The following is a 16,313-nucleotide window of genomic DNA, read 5'->3' on the forward strand; positions in this document are numbered from 1 at the left end:
ATCTCCTGACCTGGTGATCCACCTACCTCAGTCTACAAAAGTGCTGGTATTACAGGTGTGAGCCACTGCGCCCAGCCGGTTGTCATTATTCTTATAAAGTGATTACAGTTTAAAATTCAAGTTAAAGTGTACATATTGTGAAAATGAACTTTTAACACTATTCTGTAACTAATTTTTTAAATGCCTGGGGTCATTTGAAGAACTCCAGTAAACACTCTAACAAATAGAAGACAGAAAGAAAGGAAGCCTTCATTTGCATAAAACAGCCAAAGAACAGTAGCCAAATAAATTTCATGTTTCCAAAAGTTAAGCTCTATGCACCTATGTTCACAGCAGCATTATTCACAGTAGCCAAAAGGTAGAAGCAACCCAAGTGTCCATCCATAATGAATGGATAAACAAAACGTGGTTGCCAGGGGCTGGGGGAGGGAGGAGTGGGAAACTGTTGTGTAATGGGTAGAGTCTCCTATCTATTTGTGAATGAATGAATTAATTAATGAATGAGACAGGGTCTCACTTTGTCACCCAGGCTGGATTGCAGAAGAAGTCATCGTGTCCGGTTGTGGTGGCTTATGCCTGTAATCTCAGCACTTTAGGAGGCCGAGGCAGGTGGATCACTTCAGGTCAGGAGTTCAAGACCAGCCTGGCCAACATGGTGAAACCCCGTCTCTACTAAAAATACAAAATTAGCCAGGCGTGGTGGCGTGTGCCTGTAATCCCAGCTACTCGGGAGGCTGAGACAGGAGAATTGCTTGAACCCAGGAGGTGGAGGTTGCAGTGAGCCAAGATCGTGCCACTGTACTCCAGCCTGGGTGAAGGAGCCAGAGTCTGTCTCAAAAAAAAAAAAAAAATGATTTTGACTTTTTTCAGATCAGTGCATGAACTTTTATCATAAAACTTTAAAGCTAGGGAAAATATCTTAGAATTCACCTCATGTTCATGCTTTACCCTATGAAGAAACAGAGGCACAGAGAGAAATAACTTGAGGATAATGGAAACGGGCACACATCTGTAAGTGTGTGTGTGTGTGTGTGTGTGTGTCAGAGAGAAAGAGAGATGTTCCCTTGTAAGTAAACACTCTTGGAAATAGGTGCATTTTGTTATAAGACAAAAAGTAATGCTAAAGCTGATATAGTTCTGGTTGCTAAGCCTCACACACAAAAGGTCTTTAGGTAGCTGCTTCCTGATTTTTATTTCTGTGGCCCAAAACTTCTCCTTGTAAACCTTCGTGTCATGTCATACTAAACCTTTGACATCAATATCCTTTAAAATGTACAGGTCCTTTAAAAAAAAAAAAAAGGCGCAAAAGGCAAATACCAATGTGGGAAATTTGAATTTTAATTGTTTGTTTCAATGTTAGAATGAATTAATGTTAGATAAATTCTTTGGTAATTTTTCCCCCTAAAATTGGATTTTTCAAGAAACGTCACTGGTTTGATATATTGTTATGTGGGGTAGCATAATTTTAGGGGGTAACTTAATATCTGCATATATTTGTCACTGCTTTGAGTTGGTTTTTGTTCTCTGACCCCCAACCGGGATGTTAGATCACACAGATTTTTTTTTTCTTTGAGCCATTAGGGAGAGTCCAAAACAGTCACTTTATGCAGTAGGAAAGCTTGCCTAGTCAGCACACACAGATATGTTGTTGCCTGATTTATATTTGTGAGAGTAACTTTTAAGAAGCTATCAGGTTTATGAAATACATGTGAGAATTTCTCTCAAATAACCCTGTTAATGGACAGTCCAGCAATCCTCCCATCTCGCCTTCCCGTGTAGCTGAGACTACAGGCAGGTGGCACCATACTCAGCTAATTTCTTGTGTGTTTTATAGATATGTGGTTTCACCATGTCACCCAGGCTGGTCTCAAACTCCTGGGCTCAAGCGGTCCTCCCACCTTGGCCTCCCAGAGTGCTGGGATTACAGGTGTGAGCCACTGCATCCAGGCTGTATATTTTTCTTGAAATCCTTTTTGAATGTTTAGTCTTGTTTTCTTATTCAGAGTACACCTTGTTCATTATTTATTTATTTTGCATTTCCCCAATTTAGCCTGCTTTCCCCCCAGCCCTAGAACATAGGTTTGGGTCAGAGAAATGTAAGTGGCCAGGGGACACTAAAGATGGCCTTGAGTTGAATTAGTCACCAAGCTAGTCTTATCTCTTTTCTAGGCCTAATTCTTGTCTTTTTTTTTTTTTTGACTCAAAACAAATTGTCTTTAGAACACAATAAAATCCAGGGAGAGTGTCCTGTTCTTCCTACAGACGTCACTGGGACATCTTATTCTTTAATTAATTCAGTCAACTAAAATTGGTCAAATACCTGTTCTCTGTGCCAGAGTTATAAACTTTGTATTCCTATAATTGCTAGTAGCTGTCTTACATTTCTTATTTTATCTATCCGGCATGTGATATGCCTAATACCTTCCATTATCACCTCATGTCCCTTTACCAGCTTGGTGGTTTTTCTATTAGTTCAGGAAATCAAACAAAATGGTGTGTGACCTGGAGGAACTAGAAAAACAAGAGCAAACCAACCTAAAGCCAGCAGAAGAAAAGAAATAACCAAAATCAGAGCTGAAAAAAAATTTGAGACGTGAAAATCCATACAAAAGATCAATGAAACCAAAAGTTTGTTATTCAAAAAAAAAAAAAAGGCAAAGTTGATAGACCACTAACTAGATTAATAAAGAAAACAAGAGAGAAGATCGATCCAAATAAGCACAATCAGAAATGACAAAAATGACACTACAACTGATGCCTCTGAAATATAAAAAATCCTCAGAGACTGTTACAAATACCTCTATGCACACAAACTAGAAAACCTAGAAGAAATGGATAGATACCTGGAAACACATAAACCCCATAAGATTGAAGCAGGAAGAAATTGAAATCTTGAACAGACCAATAATGAGTCCTGAAATTGAATCAGTAATACAAAACCCACCCCAAAAAGCCCTTGATCAGATGGATTCACAGCCAAATTATACCAGACATATAAAGAAGAACTAGTACCAATCCTACTGAAATTATTTCAAAAATTCAAGGAGGAAGGACCCCTCCCTAACCCATTCTACAAAGCCAGCATCATTCTGGTACCAAAACCTGGCAGAGACACAGCAGAAAAGAAAACTTTAGGCCAATATCCCTGATGAACATTGACACAAAAATCCTCAACAAGATACTAGCAAACCAAATCCAGCAGCACATTGAAAAGTTAATGCATCACAATCAAGTAGGCTTTATTCCTGGGATGCGAGGTTGATTCACCATATACAAATCAATAAATGAAACTCATCACATAAACAGAATTAAAAACAAAAACCACAGGGTAATCTCAATAGACACAGAAAAGGCTTTTAACAAAATTCAACATCTCTTCATGTTAAAAACCCTCAACAAATTAGGCATTGAAGAAACATACCTCAAAATAATAAGAGCCATCTATTATTCAACTATCCACGGCCAACATCTACTGACTGGGCAAAAGCTGGAAGCATTCCTCTTGAGAACTGGAACAAAACAAGGATGCCTACTCCCACCATTTATATCAACATAGTACTGGAAATGCTAGCCAGAGAAATCAGGCAAGAAAAAGAAATAAAAGACGTCCCATTAGGAAGAGAGGAAGTCAAACTAGCTCTGTCATAGTGCAGGCAATATAATTCTGTACCCAGAAAACACTGCAGACCCTGCTAAAAGGCCCCTAGAACTGACAATAACTTCAGTAAAATTTCAGGATACAAAATCTATGTACAAAAGTCAGTAACATTTCCACACACCAATAATGTCTAAGTTGAGAGCCGAATCAAGAATGTAATGCCATTTATTCTTTTGACTAAAATACCTAGGAATACAGCTAATCAAGGAGGTGAAAGATCTCTACAACGAGAATTATGAAACACGCTGAAAGAGATCAGAGGTGACACAAACAAATGGACAAATATTCCATGCTCATGGATAGGAAGAATCAATATTATTAAAACGGCCATAGTGCCCAAAGAGATTTTTAGATTCACTGCTATTCCTATCTAACTACCAATATCATTGTTTCACAGAATTTGAAAAAAGAAAAAAACCTATTCCAAAATTCATGTGGAACCAAAAAACCTGAATAACCAAAGCAATCTTAAGCAAAAAGAACAAAGCCAGTGGCATCACAGTATGTGACTTCATACTACACTACAAGGCTATGGTGACCAACACAGCATAGTCCAGGTACAAAAACAGACACATAGACCGATAGAACAAGTTAAAGAATTAGAAATAAAGCTGCACACCTACAGCCATCTGATCTTTGACAAAGTTGACAATAACAAGCCATGAGGAAAGGTCTCCCTATTCAATAAATGGTGCTGGAGTAACTGGCTAGTCATATACAGAAGACTGAAACGGGACCCCTCCCTTTAATCATATACAAACATTAACTCAAGATGGATTAAGGACTTAAGTGCAAGACCTAAAATTACAAAAACCCTAGAGAAAAAAACTAGGAAATAGTGTTCTGGACATTGGCCTTAGTAAAGAATTTATGAATAAATCCCCAAAAGCAATTGTAACAAAAACAAAAATTGACAAGTGGGACTTAATTAAACTAAAGAGCTTCTGCACACTAGAAGAAACTATCAACAGAGTAAACTGACAACCTACTGAATAGGAGAAAATATTCACAAACTGTAAATCTGAAGAATGTCTGATACCCAGAATCTATAAGGAACTTAAATAATTCAACAAGCAAAAAACAAACAACCCCATTTAAAAATGGGCAAAAGACATGAACAGATACTTCTCAAAAGAAGTCATATGTGTAGCCAACAAATACATGAAAAAATACTCAGCATCACTAATCATTAGATAAACACAAATCAAAACCACAATGTGATACCAACTCACACCAGTCAGAATGACTGTTATTGAAAAGTCAAAAAATACACTGGGCATGGTAGCTTACGCTTGTAATCCCAGCATTTTGGGAGGCTGAGGCAGGAGGATTATTTGAAGCCAGGAGATTGAGACCAGCCTATGCAATGTAGCAGGACGTGTTTCTACAAAACATGAAAATAAATGAAACAAACAAACAAAAAAAAAAACAAAGAAAATTAGCTGGGTATGGTGGCGTGTACCTATATTCCCACCTACTGGAAGGCTGAGGTGGGAAGATTGCTTGAGCCTAGGAATGCAAGGCTGCAGTGAGCTATAATCACACCACTGCACTCCATCCTGGATAGCAGAATGAGAGCCTGTCTCCAAAAAAAAAAAAAAGGCAAAAATTAATGTATTGGAAATTAGTTCAGTCACTATGGAATGCATTGTGAAGATTTCTGAAAGAACTTAAAACAGAACTGCCATTCACCCCAGCAATCCCACTCCTGGGTCTATACCCAAAGAAAAATAAATTGTTCTACAAAAAAGACACATGAACTCGTATGTTCATCACAGCACAATTCACAATAGCAAAGACACGGAATCAACCTAGATGCCCATCAGCAGTGGACTAGATAAAGAAAATGTGGTACATATACACCATGGAATACTACACAGCCATAACAAAGAACAAAATCATGGATTCTATTTTTTTTTGGCAGCAACATGAATGCAGCTGGAGGCCATTATCCTGAATGAATTAACACAGGAACAGTAAACCAAATACCACATGTTCTTATTTATAAGCAGGAGCTAAACATCGGGTAAACACGGGCATAAAGATAACACGGTAGACACCGGGGACTACTAGAGAAGGGAGGATGGAAGCAGGCGTGGGTTGAAAACCTGCCTGTTGAGTACTATGGTCACTACGTGGGTGATGTCAGCATCATTCATACATCAAGCCTAAGTGACGTGCAGTTTACCCATGTAATGAATTTGCACATGTGTCCCTTGAACCTAAAATAAAAGTCAGAAAAAAATAAAAGATAAGATATTCCTTCTCCTCAACAAAAATTAAAATGGCACGTGTTTGTGCACTTGACTCTGCAGCATGTTTTCCAAAGATGTCTTTGAGTCATAAAAATAGGAAATACACATGTTGGTTTCTCTCGTCATCACTTGACAACTTATATGTTTTACCTTTCTTATGATGGTCTCATTTCTTCAGTGACAGGACTAGACATTCTATTTTAAACTCTTTCCAGAGCTGCATATTATTCAACACAATTTTAACAGAGTTCATAGAGCGGAGATTGAGGATGTTTGCAAAGATAAATCATTTATTTTTATTTTTTCATAACCATGTCCCGCCTGCTTTATTCATTATTTAGAACATTGATGTGAAGATGAAATGGTTTTCTCTATTTTTATCTTCAAACGATCTCTATTTGCGGCTTCTGCACATTGCTAGATCCAACCACTTACACTAGGGTCATAGTTTAGCTTCAGCTCTGAGCCAAATGCCCCACAGCTGAAATGACCACACCTCCGAAGTGGCATTTTCCCAGGCCATTCCTCCCTTTAATAATGAGCCAGCCAGGGGGTAAGTTTGTATCTCATTACAACAGAGCCTTGTATTAGGCCTGGTGCATAATTAAATGTGAGGAATTACAATCGCTTCCCTCTTTGAAAGCTCTCTCAGCACCATGTCTACACTTAAGCCATTACTTTTATTTTTAATCTAATGGTCTGCCTCTCTGTCTCCCTCTTTCTCTCTCCAAATTAAATATCAACCATAAAAGGAACCAAGGAAGTCCAGAAATTTGTGGCTTTAAAAAGACTGGATCTCGAAAAGATTTTCACAAGACACTTCCAAAACAGACGTTTGAGTCGGAAACCTTGGAGTGCAGTGAACCCGCTGCTCAGGTATTTCCTATCAACAGACACGGTTACAAGGTTACTGGACTCTTCTGCCCAGGGCATTCTGTCAATTTTACAAACTCAAATAAAGGATAGACACATAGAAAGTTTGAGTAGGAGGAACTTTACCATCTGAGTCAGTGATATATTTTTTTCAAACTTATTTGTAGCTACAGAAATTGGCATTCAAATGAAAACCCAGAAACCTAATGATTAACATAGAAAAAAGTGGGAAAGTTGTAACTGGGGGACAGAGACACCTTGGGCCCATCCCTAGAACAATTCCTGCAGAGACTCTTGGTGCCCTTAAGGCAAACTACAGAGTAATGAAAAGCTCCATGCTGAGGCCAGAATACCTGCATTCTCCTAGTGATTCTACCATGTGCTAACTCTCTACCTTCAGGCAGGATAATTAAACTTACTGGGCTTCAGTTTCTTCTCCTGGGAAACAAGGATGATAATACTAACTCATGAGGTTATTTAGTATTAAACGAGTTAATATCCATAAAGAATTAGAATAATGCCAAGTACACTTAGTGCCTAGTAAATGCTGGCCACTGTTACTATTGTTGTCATTATTCTTTTTTTTTTTTTTTTTGAGACAGAGTCTTGCTCTGTCGCCCAGGCTGGAGTGCAGTGGCGTGATCTAGGCTCACTGCAAGCTCCGCCTCCTGGGTTCATGCCATTCTCCTGCCTCAGCCTCCCGAGTAGCTGGGACTACAGGCGCCCACCACCACGCCTGGCTAATTTCTTTTTGTATTTTTAGTAGAGATGAGGTTTCACCGTGTTAGTCAGGATGGTCTCGATCTCCTGACCTGGTGATCCACCCACCTCAGCCTCCCAAAGTGCTGGGATTACAGGCTTGAGCCACTGTGCCCCAGGCCCGGCTAATTGTTTTGTATTTTTAGTAGAGACGGGGTTTCACCATGTTGGCCAGGCTGGTCTTGAACTCCTGACCTCAGGTGATCCGCCCACCTTGGCCTCCCAAAGTGCTGGGATTACAGGTATGAGCCCAATATTTTAAAAATAGTACATTATTACAGAAGCTAGATGTGAACTTTAAATTATTATCAGAAAATTCGTGTGGCAGACAGATTCTATGGTTCTGGGCCTGTGACATTCACACCTTTGTGATGTTCATCCCCGACTGTGGGTGGGACCTGGGACTTGCTTCTATCAAAACAATCTGGCAAAGCATGATAGGATGTCACTTGTGATCATATTGTAGCAGCCAAAATGGATTAAAGACTTAAATGGGGCCAGGCGCAGTGGCTCACCCCTGTAATCCCAGCACTTTGGGAGGTTGACGGGGGCAGATCACCTAAGGTCAGGAATTTGAGACCAGCCTGGCCAATATGGTGAAACCCCATCTCTACTAAAAATACAAAAATTAGCCGGATGTGGTGGTAGATGCCTGTCGTCCCGGCTACTAGGGAGGCTGATGCAGGAGAATAACTTGAACCCAGGAGGCGGAGGTTGCAGTGAGCTGAGATGGCACCATAGCACTCAAGCCTAAGTGTTGCAGCAAGACTAGGTTTAAAAAAAAAAGTGGTATTCATACCTCACTGCAGCCTTGAACTCCTGGGCGGGGTTCAAGCAGTCTTCCTGCCTAAACCTCCCAAGTAGCTAAGACTGTGGGTGCACACCACCATGCCTGGCTAAGTTTTGCCCTTTTTTTTTTTAGGGACTGAGTCTCATTGTGTTGGCCAGGCTGGTCTTGAACTCCTGACCTCAGGTGATCCGCCCACCTTGGCCTCCCAAAGTGCTGGGATTACAGGTATGAGCCCAATATTTTAAAAATAGTACATTATTACAGAAGCTAGATGTGAACTTTAAATTATTATCAGAAAATTCGTGTGGCAGACAGATTCTATGGTTCTGGGCCTGTGACATTCACACCTTTGTGATGTTCATCCCCGACTGTGGGTGGGACCTGGGACTTGCTTCTATCAAAACAATCTGGCAAAGCATGATAGGATGTCACTTGTGATCATATTGTAGCAGCCAAAATGGATTAAAGACTTAAATGGGGCCAGGCGCAGTGGCTCACCCCTGTAATCCCAGCACTTTGGGAGGTTGACGGGGGCAGATCACCTAAGGTCAGGAATTTGAGACCAGCCTGGCCAATATGGTGAAACCCCATCTCTACTAAAAATACAAAAATTAGCCGGATGTGGTGGTAGATGCCTGTCGTCCCGGCTACTAGGGAGGCTGATGCAGGAGAATAACTTGAACCCAGGAGGCGGAGGTTGCAGTGAGCTGAGATGGCACCATAGCACTCAAGCCTAAGTGTTGCAGCAAGACTAGGTTTAAAAAAAATAGTGGTATTCATACCTCACTGCAGCCTTGAACTCCTGGGCGGGGTTCAAGCAGTCTTCCTGCCTAAACCTCCCAAGTAGCTAAGACTGTGGGTGCACACCACCATGCCTGGCTAAGTTTTGCCCTTTTTTTTTTTAGGGACTGAGTCTCATTGTGTTGCCCAGGCTAGTCTTGAACTCCTGGCCTCAAGCAATCCTCCCACCTTGTCTACCCAAAGTATTGGGATTAAAGGCATAAACCACTGCACCTGGCCCAGTCTCCTTTTTGTTACTCCTTCCTCCAGTTCTGTTTTGCTCTAGTGTGAGACATGAGCATGGTTCATTAAGAGGCTTGGCCCCCCAGCCCCAGGAAAGAACAAGCCAACAACCAATAGGAATGTAGTGCTGTTTTTAGTCCTTTCCTCAGGACTGGTTTGTCTGCACATGACTACCTGCTTCAGGTGAGAAGGAGACATTTAATTTTAGAATAGTCCAGCCAGGGAGCTAAGGTGTCATTCTTCTCAAATCCCCAGTTTCTTCAGAAGACTTGAGGCCTGGCAGAGATTCTATAGTCCCAAATTGGAGCAGTCTTGAGACATCCAAGATTCTTCAGTTCTCATTGTAGACTCGCTGTCTCTCTCACAAAGACCCACTGTTTTCTCTCACAGGCAGGCCCCCGCCACTTAAACGTGCTCTGTGATGTGTCTGGGAAAGGCCCCGTCACTGCCTGTGACTTTGACCTCCGTAGCCTGCAGCCTGACAAGCGGCTAGAAAACCTCCTGCAGCAAGTGAGTGCCGAGGACTTTGAGAAGCAGAACGAGGAGGCCCGGAGGACCAATCGGCAGGCCGAGCTCTTTGCCCTTTACCCGTCAGTGGACGAGGTGGGTGCCACTGTCTCCATACTGGAGAATCTCAGTGAAGACTCTGAGAGTCATGTGGACAATTGTGTTGTTCATTATTACTGTACAACAGCCCATGATATCAGGGCTCACTTGTATGATTTCTGGAGCCTTGTTTTTCACTCAGGCAAGCCTGTGTGTCGTCGTAGAGCCAATATTGATTATCGTGCAGATGGGATTCTGATAATAATAACAACTGGAATTTTCATAGCACTTTACAAAATATGTTCACTAAGAGCATCTCATTTAATCCCTGAACGTTTCAAGAGTCTACATGTAGTAATCACACCCAGCAAGTCAAACCATCCTATTATTTGAGGGTATGTGGCCAGTAATCCATTGAGACGTACGTTACTTAAACTTTGATATTCTTTAATGCTTTGCTACTTTCTTTTTAATGATCTCTATGAGCAACCAGAGAGACCTGCTTTGAAAACATTTCAGGCTAAGATAATCACAGCCCATGCTCCCAATGTGTAGGACTTTGGGATCTTGATTGTGTACTTCTTCATTTATTGGAGCTGACCGACAATAATAGGATAATGTAGACTTTGCCTGTGGTCACTGCCTGGGGCACTTTGGATGCAATGAGAGGTGACCCTTATTGAAGCTTTGTGTCTGTCTGAACTCCTCATACTGTATAGGAGGCTCTCTGTTTTCCCCTCTGCGTGTGAGGTTATCTCCGCTTCTGGGTCTTGGCAGAACAGATTACTGCTCTATCTCTGCTGTCCAAATTTTATTAAAAGTTCAGTTGCAAGAAACAAGATTTGAGGAAACTTTGCATAAAAGATATTCTATCTATCCATGCCTCTAAATATTTGAAATTCGATCCTTGGATTAAGCAAGGCAATCAGAGAGCCTGATACCCCCACCCTTCTGAATTGTGTTTGCTAACCTGCCCTTCAGTGAGCTCACCACTGGTCAGCAAGGAGGACAATAGAGGAAACAGCAGTTGTGAGCTAGGAAATCGTGTCCACATGGAAATATGATTGTTGACATTGACCTGCTCACCATCTAGCACCTTCCTCTTTGACGATCTAAAGGACAATTAGCCTTCAAGTCTTCAGAGAAGGAAGCGCACTTCTGCTGAGATAATATGAACACTTAGAGATTGTGCTCATTTTGTAACTAACTCTCTTAAATTCTTTACTTTGAGCAAATTTCTGTCCACCTTCACCGAACGTGGCAGCTTGCTGATTGGTGTCCTGAATTTACTCCAGCTTTCTTTTCTTATCCTGATTTTCTAAGCACCTTGGTTTCCTCATCTATTTTTATTTTATTTGCAGTTTTTGTCAGCAGCCTCAAATGCTCTTCTGAATGAGACAGATTATAAAAATAAACTATCCCACTTATATATAGAATCTAAAAAAGTGGATCTCATAGAAACAGAGTAGAAAGGTGATTACCAGGGGCTGTGGGGAGAGGGAGAGGTGTTTCTCAAAGGCTGCAAAGTCTCAGACTGGAGGAATACGTTTTAGTGACCTGTTGCACTGCATAGTGACCAGAGTTAATAATAATGTGTTGTATATTTCACAACTGCTTTTAAAAAAGATTTTTAATGTTCTCATCACACGCACACAAAAGGTAAGTTGGTGAGGTGATAGATATGTTAATTAGCTTGATTTAATCTTTCTACAATGTATACAAAGATCAAAACATTACTTGATCTAATCTTGCTACAATGTATACATAGATCAAAACATTACTTGATTTAATCTTTATACAGTGTATACATAGATCAAACCATTACACTGTACCCCATAGCTGTAGACAATTACTATTTGTCAATTAAAAAATAAATTAATAAAGTATGAATAATGTGAGCAATATCATCATCTCCATTCCTCACATTAGAAAGCAAGCATTAGGCTGAAGAGCTTTTTCAAGATTCAACAGATAAATTAAATTATAAAATGGGGCCTTAACTTGTTAACTACAAAGTTTATGTTCCCTTGTTTATGTATCTACATACATATGACTATCTGGTATGTTAGCACACATAACTGAAATCCAAAGATGATATTTTTAAATATCATGTAACTTTTTAGTTTCCATTCACAACATTAAGACCTTTTACCAGATTTGTCAAGATATGTTATATCAGACTGATTTGGCCTTTACTTTCCTCCCTCTTCCTCTTATTTCTGTGATGGAGATGCCAACATGTAATAGAGGGATCCAAAGTAGATGCCAGAAGAGAGAGAACCATTAGAGGATGCAGAGAATATGTCCAGTGAGACATTTGCTTGTCAATGTCTCCATGGTGGTATTAGATGGGAGAATGTTCCATCTGAACTGATTAAAATAATGAAACATAGCCTGGTTTTAGAGGAACTTTGTTTTATGATCTTTGAAACAATGCAGACACTCTATTGGGACTGAAAGTTATAATCTAGTAGCAGGCCTAATGGGGCCTGATTTTATTGAGTAGAGAGAAGTGCTTTGTAATGAGTGTACCAGTTATTTGTAAATTGGCATGTCTAAAATCCTTGAGGGCCTCTATACCAGCCCTTTAATATTTTGAAGCTTTTGTCACAGAAATTGCATTTGTACTTATAATTTGCACTTTCTCCAAAGAAAGTTCTGTGGAAGAAAGTTCTACCTACTCTGACATGATTACAAATGCTGGTTTTTTTGATGATATAATCAGATTTTAAAATATTGTCATTACTTGGTTTCCTTGTAAGGAAAGTTAGAAGAGAGGTAAACTAGTATATCCAAGTTATGGCGGAGTCTACAGGAGAAGCAAAAGTTGGACTTAACCACCAAGCTTCTATAAGGCAAGTTCTTCCCCTAATTCATTCGGATTCTACAAAAGGTGGTGATTCTACAAAAGGCATTCTATGTCAATCCCTAAGAAAGATTCCACTAATACTCCAAATCATAGAAAAGTTTGCTGAGACTCTTGATTACAAGTGACAGAACCTAACTAAAACCAATTCAGAAAAAATGCTGGGGGAGTACTTCTTGGCTCAGCTAAGGAAATCACAGGGAGGCAAATGTGGAGCTGACCTCCAGATCCGTTGGGACAATAAATGAAATAATATAATCTCTCTCATACTGTCTCTTTCTCTCTCATTATCTCGTTCATTCCCTTCATTTATACGTATCTTTAGGATGATGAAAACAAGAGGTAGCCATTAATGTTTCACATTTCCACTTTCTGCTTGCTTGGGAATTAGCTCCCATTTCAGTTAGCTATAAAGCCTGAAGAAATTCATATAGCTTAGAAGAGACTTAGGAAATACATCATCCAAATGTCATATGGAGACCTTGTTTGGATCTTGATTTAACAAAATAACAGTAAAACAAATTGAGACAGGGAAATTTGAAACTGACAAAAATTATTTAGTGGCAATAAGAAATTATTATTAATTTTTAGGCATAATAATGGGATTGCTATATGTTTTTAAAAGTCTTTATCTTTTAAAGATATGTACTGAATTATTTATATATGTATATGGTCTCTGGAAAGTTGCTTCTAAGTAATCCAGTATTGAGCTAGAAAGGTAGTAAGTGGGTAAATAGACGAAACCAGAATGCCCATGAATTGAACTTGTCAAAGCTAGGTGATGGGTTGATGGTGGTTCATTGCATTACTCTCTCAACTTTTGCGTATGTTTAAAATTTTCCAAATGAAAATCTTTTTTGAAAGGATTTCAAAAATTAGAATCTAGACCAAAGGCAGTCTTAGAATTCCATGAGTGTCTCTACCTTCAGGTTGTTTTCCAGTTAGGGAGATCTTCCCTTTAGATATGCCTGTTCCAATGATCCTAAAAAGTCCAGATAGCCCTGAGCGAGTAGGCATCAAAACAACTTCTCCTCTGAAATAAACTCAGCCATTCTACCCAGCAACATGGCCAACCGTAACTACAAGGAATGGGGACCAAAGGGAGAAGTTGGAGTAACGATGAGCTTACCACATTGATCATTCCACCAAAGTGGGTACACATTTACCAGGAAGGTGACTTTACTGCTATTTCCAAGAATGTTAGGCTTGCCGTGAGGTATTCAGTGGAAAGCTCCCAGGAAAAGACAGTGAGACGTGACCCTCGTCTTTGGACCCTTGCAATCGGCAGAGCACTCATCAGTGTTTGGAAAGCATGGTGCAAGAGTGGGAATTACTGTTTTCAAGGATTTGCATTGCTTATTTTTGCATATATGAATATAATTAACATAGAACGATAGTTCAGATGTAGATGTTAAAGTTACAATAGGGACTTGATATTTCTCTTTAAGTCTTCAGTTTCTGTGCGGTAAAATAAACAGGTAGAGCTCTTAATTTGTCATTATTAAATTTCATATACCTAGCACTTTAGCAAGCTCTAACTGCATAAGCCTGTCTAGAACTTGTCAGTTCAACCCCAAGTCTCTATCATCTGTTTAAGAAAACAGTGAACTGAGAAAGTGACTCTGTATTATAGGATCGATGGTTTACAGCTTTAGTGAATCATTCTGACTCAGATTTCAAATCTGAAACTCACATACTTCCTAGTAAAGCCCTTGACAGGAGAAATATTCCAAATGTGTAACAAGAGTGGGCAAAAAACACAAAAACATCAACAATAGGTATAAGATTTTGCAATGCCATCTGGTGGATGTTACTAAGCCATATCCATGTTCACATTTCCTTCCTTCCTGCTTCAGTCTCTTTGTCTTAAATGCTTGGGTTTCTAAAAGGAGAAACTGTTTGCTGTAAATTCTGACTTTGAGGTTGGGGGTTGGAAGGCAAACTTTCTCATAAAAAGCAGAGTGTTAGGAAAAAAAGCAAACCTAAGTTAACTTGATCCGTGGAGGGTATCCTTCCCTTCCCTGGGTTAACTCTAATTGGACCTCCTCATGGAATTCACTAATGATTTCCTTATGATGTGATTAATAACAGGAGGATGCTGTGGAAATACGTCCAGTACCAGAATGTCCCAAGGAACACCTGGGCAACAGAATATTGGTCAAGTTGCTGACCCTGAAGTAAGTATCAACAAACCCACTACCACTACTTTGAGATTTATCTTGCCTTTTACATACAGATGTTGTCTTTATTGTCAGAGCTTAAATCAGAAAGGAGCTCCCAAAATCCTTTTATTTTATTTTATTTTTTGAGACGAAGTCTCGCCCTATCACCCAGGCTGGAGTGCAGTGGTGCCATCTCGGCTCACTGCAAGTTCCGCCTCCCGGGTTCACGCCATTCTCCTGCCTCAGCCTCCCGGGTAGCTGGGACTACAGGTGCCCGCCACCACGCCCGGCTAATTTTTTGTATTTTCAGTAGAGACAGGGTTTCACTGTGTTAGCCAGGATGGTGTCGATCTCCTGACCTTGTGATCTACCCGCATCGGCCTCCCAACGTGCTGGGATTACAGGCATGAGCCACTGCACCCGTCCCAAAATACTTTTAACAGTGGGCGGCTGTGGAGAAGCAGAAAGGGCACCATTTGAGTCTATTCCTGGATTTTTTTTCTACCAACCTTTTGGCAGTCATTATTCTATAATACAGAAGGCAAACACAAATGTCTACTAAAGTAGGCATGTACGGTAATTGAGTGAAATGACCTGCATTAAGAAAAATAACATTTAAATCGGTGGTGTGCTGGAGTTGACTGTACTAACTCATGAGAGCTGACAGTGCACATCTCTTCCTAACCCTGTGTTCAGTGAAGTCACGTTGGTAACTTTAATTTGGCCATAGTGAAAGTGTTTACAATGTAGAAATCAGCCAATGCTACACATTTGCACCACCCTCAGCACCCAGAGATTATTTGTTAAACATTTACCAGTATGCCACTGTTGAAACACAATGATAAATGCAACTGAAAGTCAGTCTTAGTGCCAGGGGACAATAGGGAGTGGTGGGGACTGTAGTAAACCATGTTAACGGGGCACTCACTACTAGCAACAAACTCTTGCCATCCAAATAAACAGGCCCATTTTTGTCAACTGTCTTTTCTATTTTTTCAAGAGAAGCTGAAAACCCTGATTTTTCTGCATAATATGCTGACTCCCTAAAGATTTTCTCATTCCCTTTATAAACACCATATAATTAAAACACAACTACAGTCTGGTTTCATCTTGTAGGCCAATTACTTGCCATATCTACTTTAAAGCAGTTGCATCCAAACATTTCAATTGTATACTTTGATAGTTAAAAACAAATCCTCTATAGACATGTATTAATTTTGTACTTTCATATTAACATTATCTACATTATAAAACATATAACTGAGAAATTTTAAAGAATGAACTTGATACATCTGAATCAATTCTAGTATTTTCTTCTTGCACTGCAATAGATTGTCTTGTGTACCCCCAGAGTGCCGCCACACTTCTCTTCCTCTCTGCA

The 16,313-nt window shown here is 40.0% G+C and overlaps 1 protein-coding gene across 3 annotated transcripts in view; it reads left to right on the forward strand.

The window, feature by feature from the left end:
- Window positions 1-16,313, forward strand: part of DOCK8 (dedicator of cytokinesis 8) — a 243,141-nt gene that overhangs the window by 79,052 nt on the left and 147,776 nt on the right. For all 3 annotated transcript variants that reach the window (XM_011956463.1, XM_011956464.1, XM_011956465.1), the window contains 3 exons: window positions 6,666-6,789; window positions 9,749-9,961; window positions 14,862-14,947. In XM_011956463.1, coding sequence (XP_011811853.1) covers window positions 6,666-6,789; window positions 9,749-9,961; window positions 14,862-14,947 — 423 coding nt within the window. The remainder of the gene's footprint in view (window positions 1-6,665; window positions 6,790-9,748; window positions 9,962-14,861; window positions 14,948-16,313) is intronic.

This window comes from Colobus angolensis, unplaced genomic scaffold (assembly GCF_000951035.1).
Source record: "Colobus angolensis palliatus isolate OR3802 unplaced genomic scaffold, Cang.pa_1.0 Scaffold419, whole genome shotgun sequence".
NCBI classification, from domain to species: domain Eukaryota; kingdom Metazoa; phylum Chordata; class Mammalia; order Primates; family Cercopithecidae; genus Colobus; species Colobus angolensis.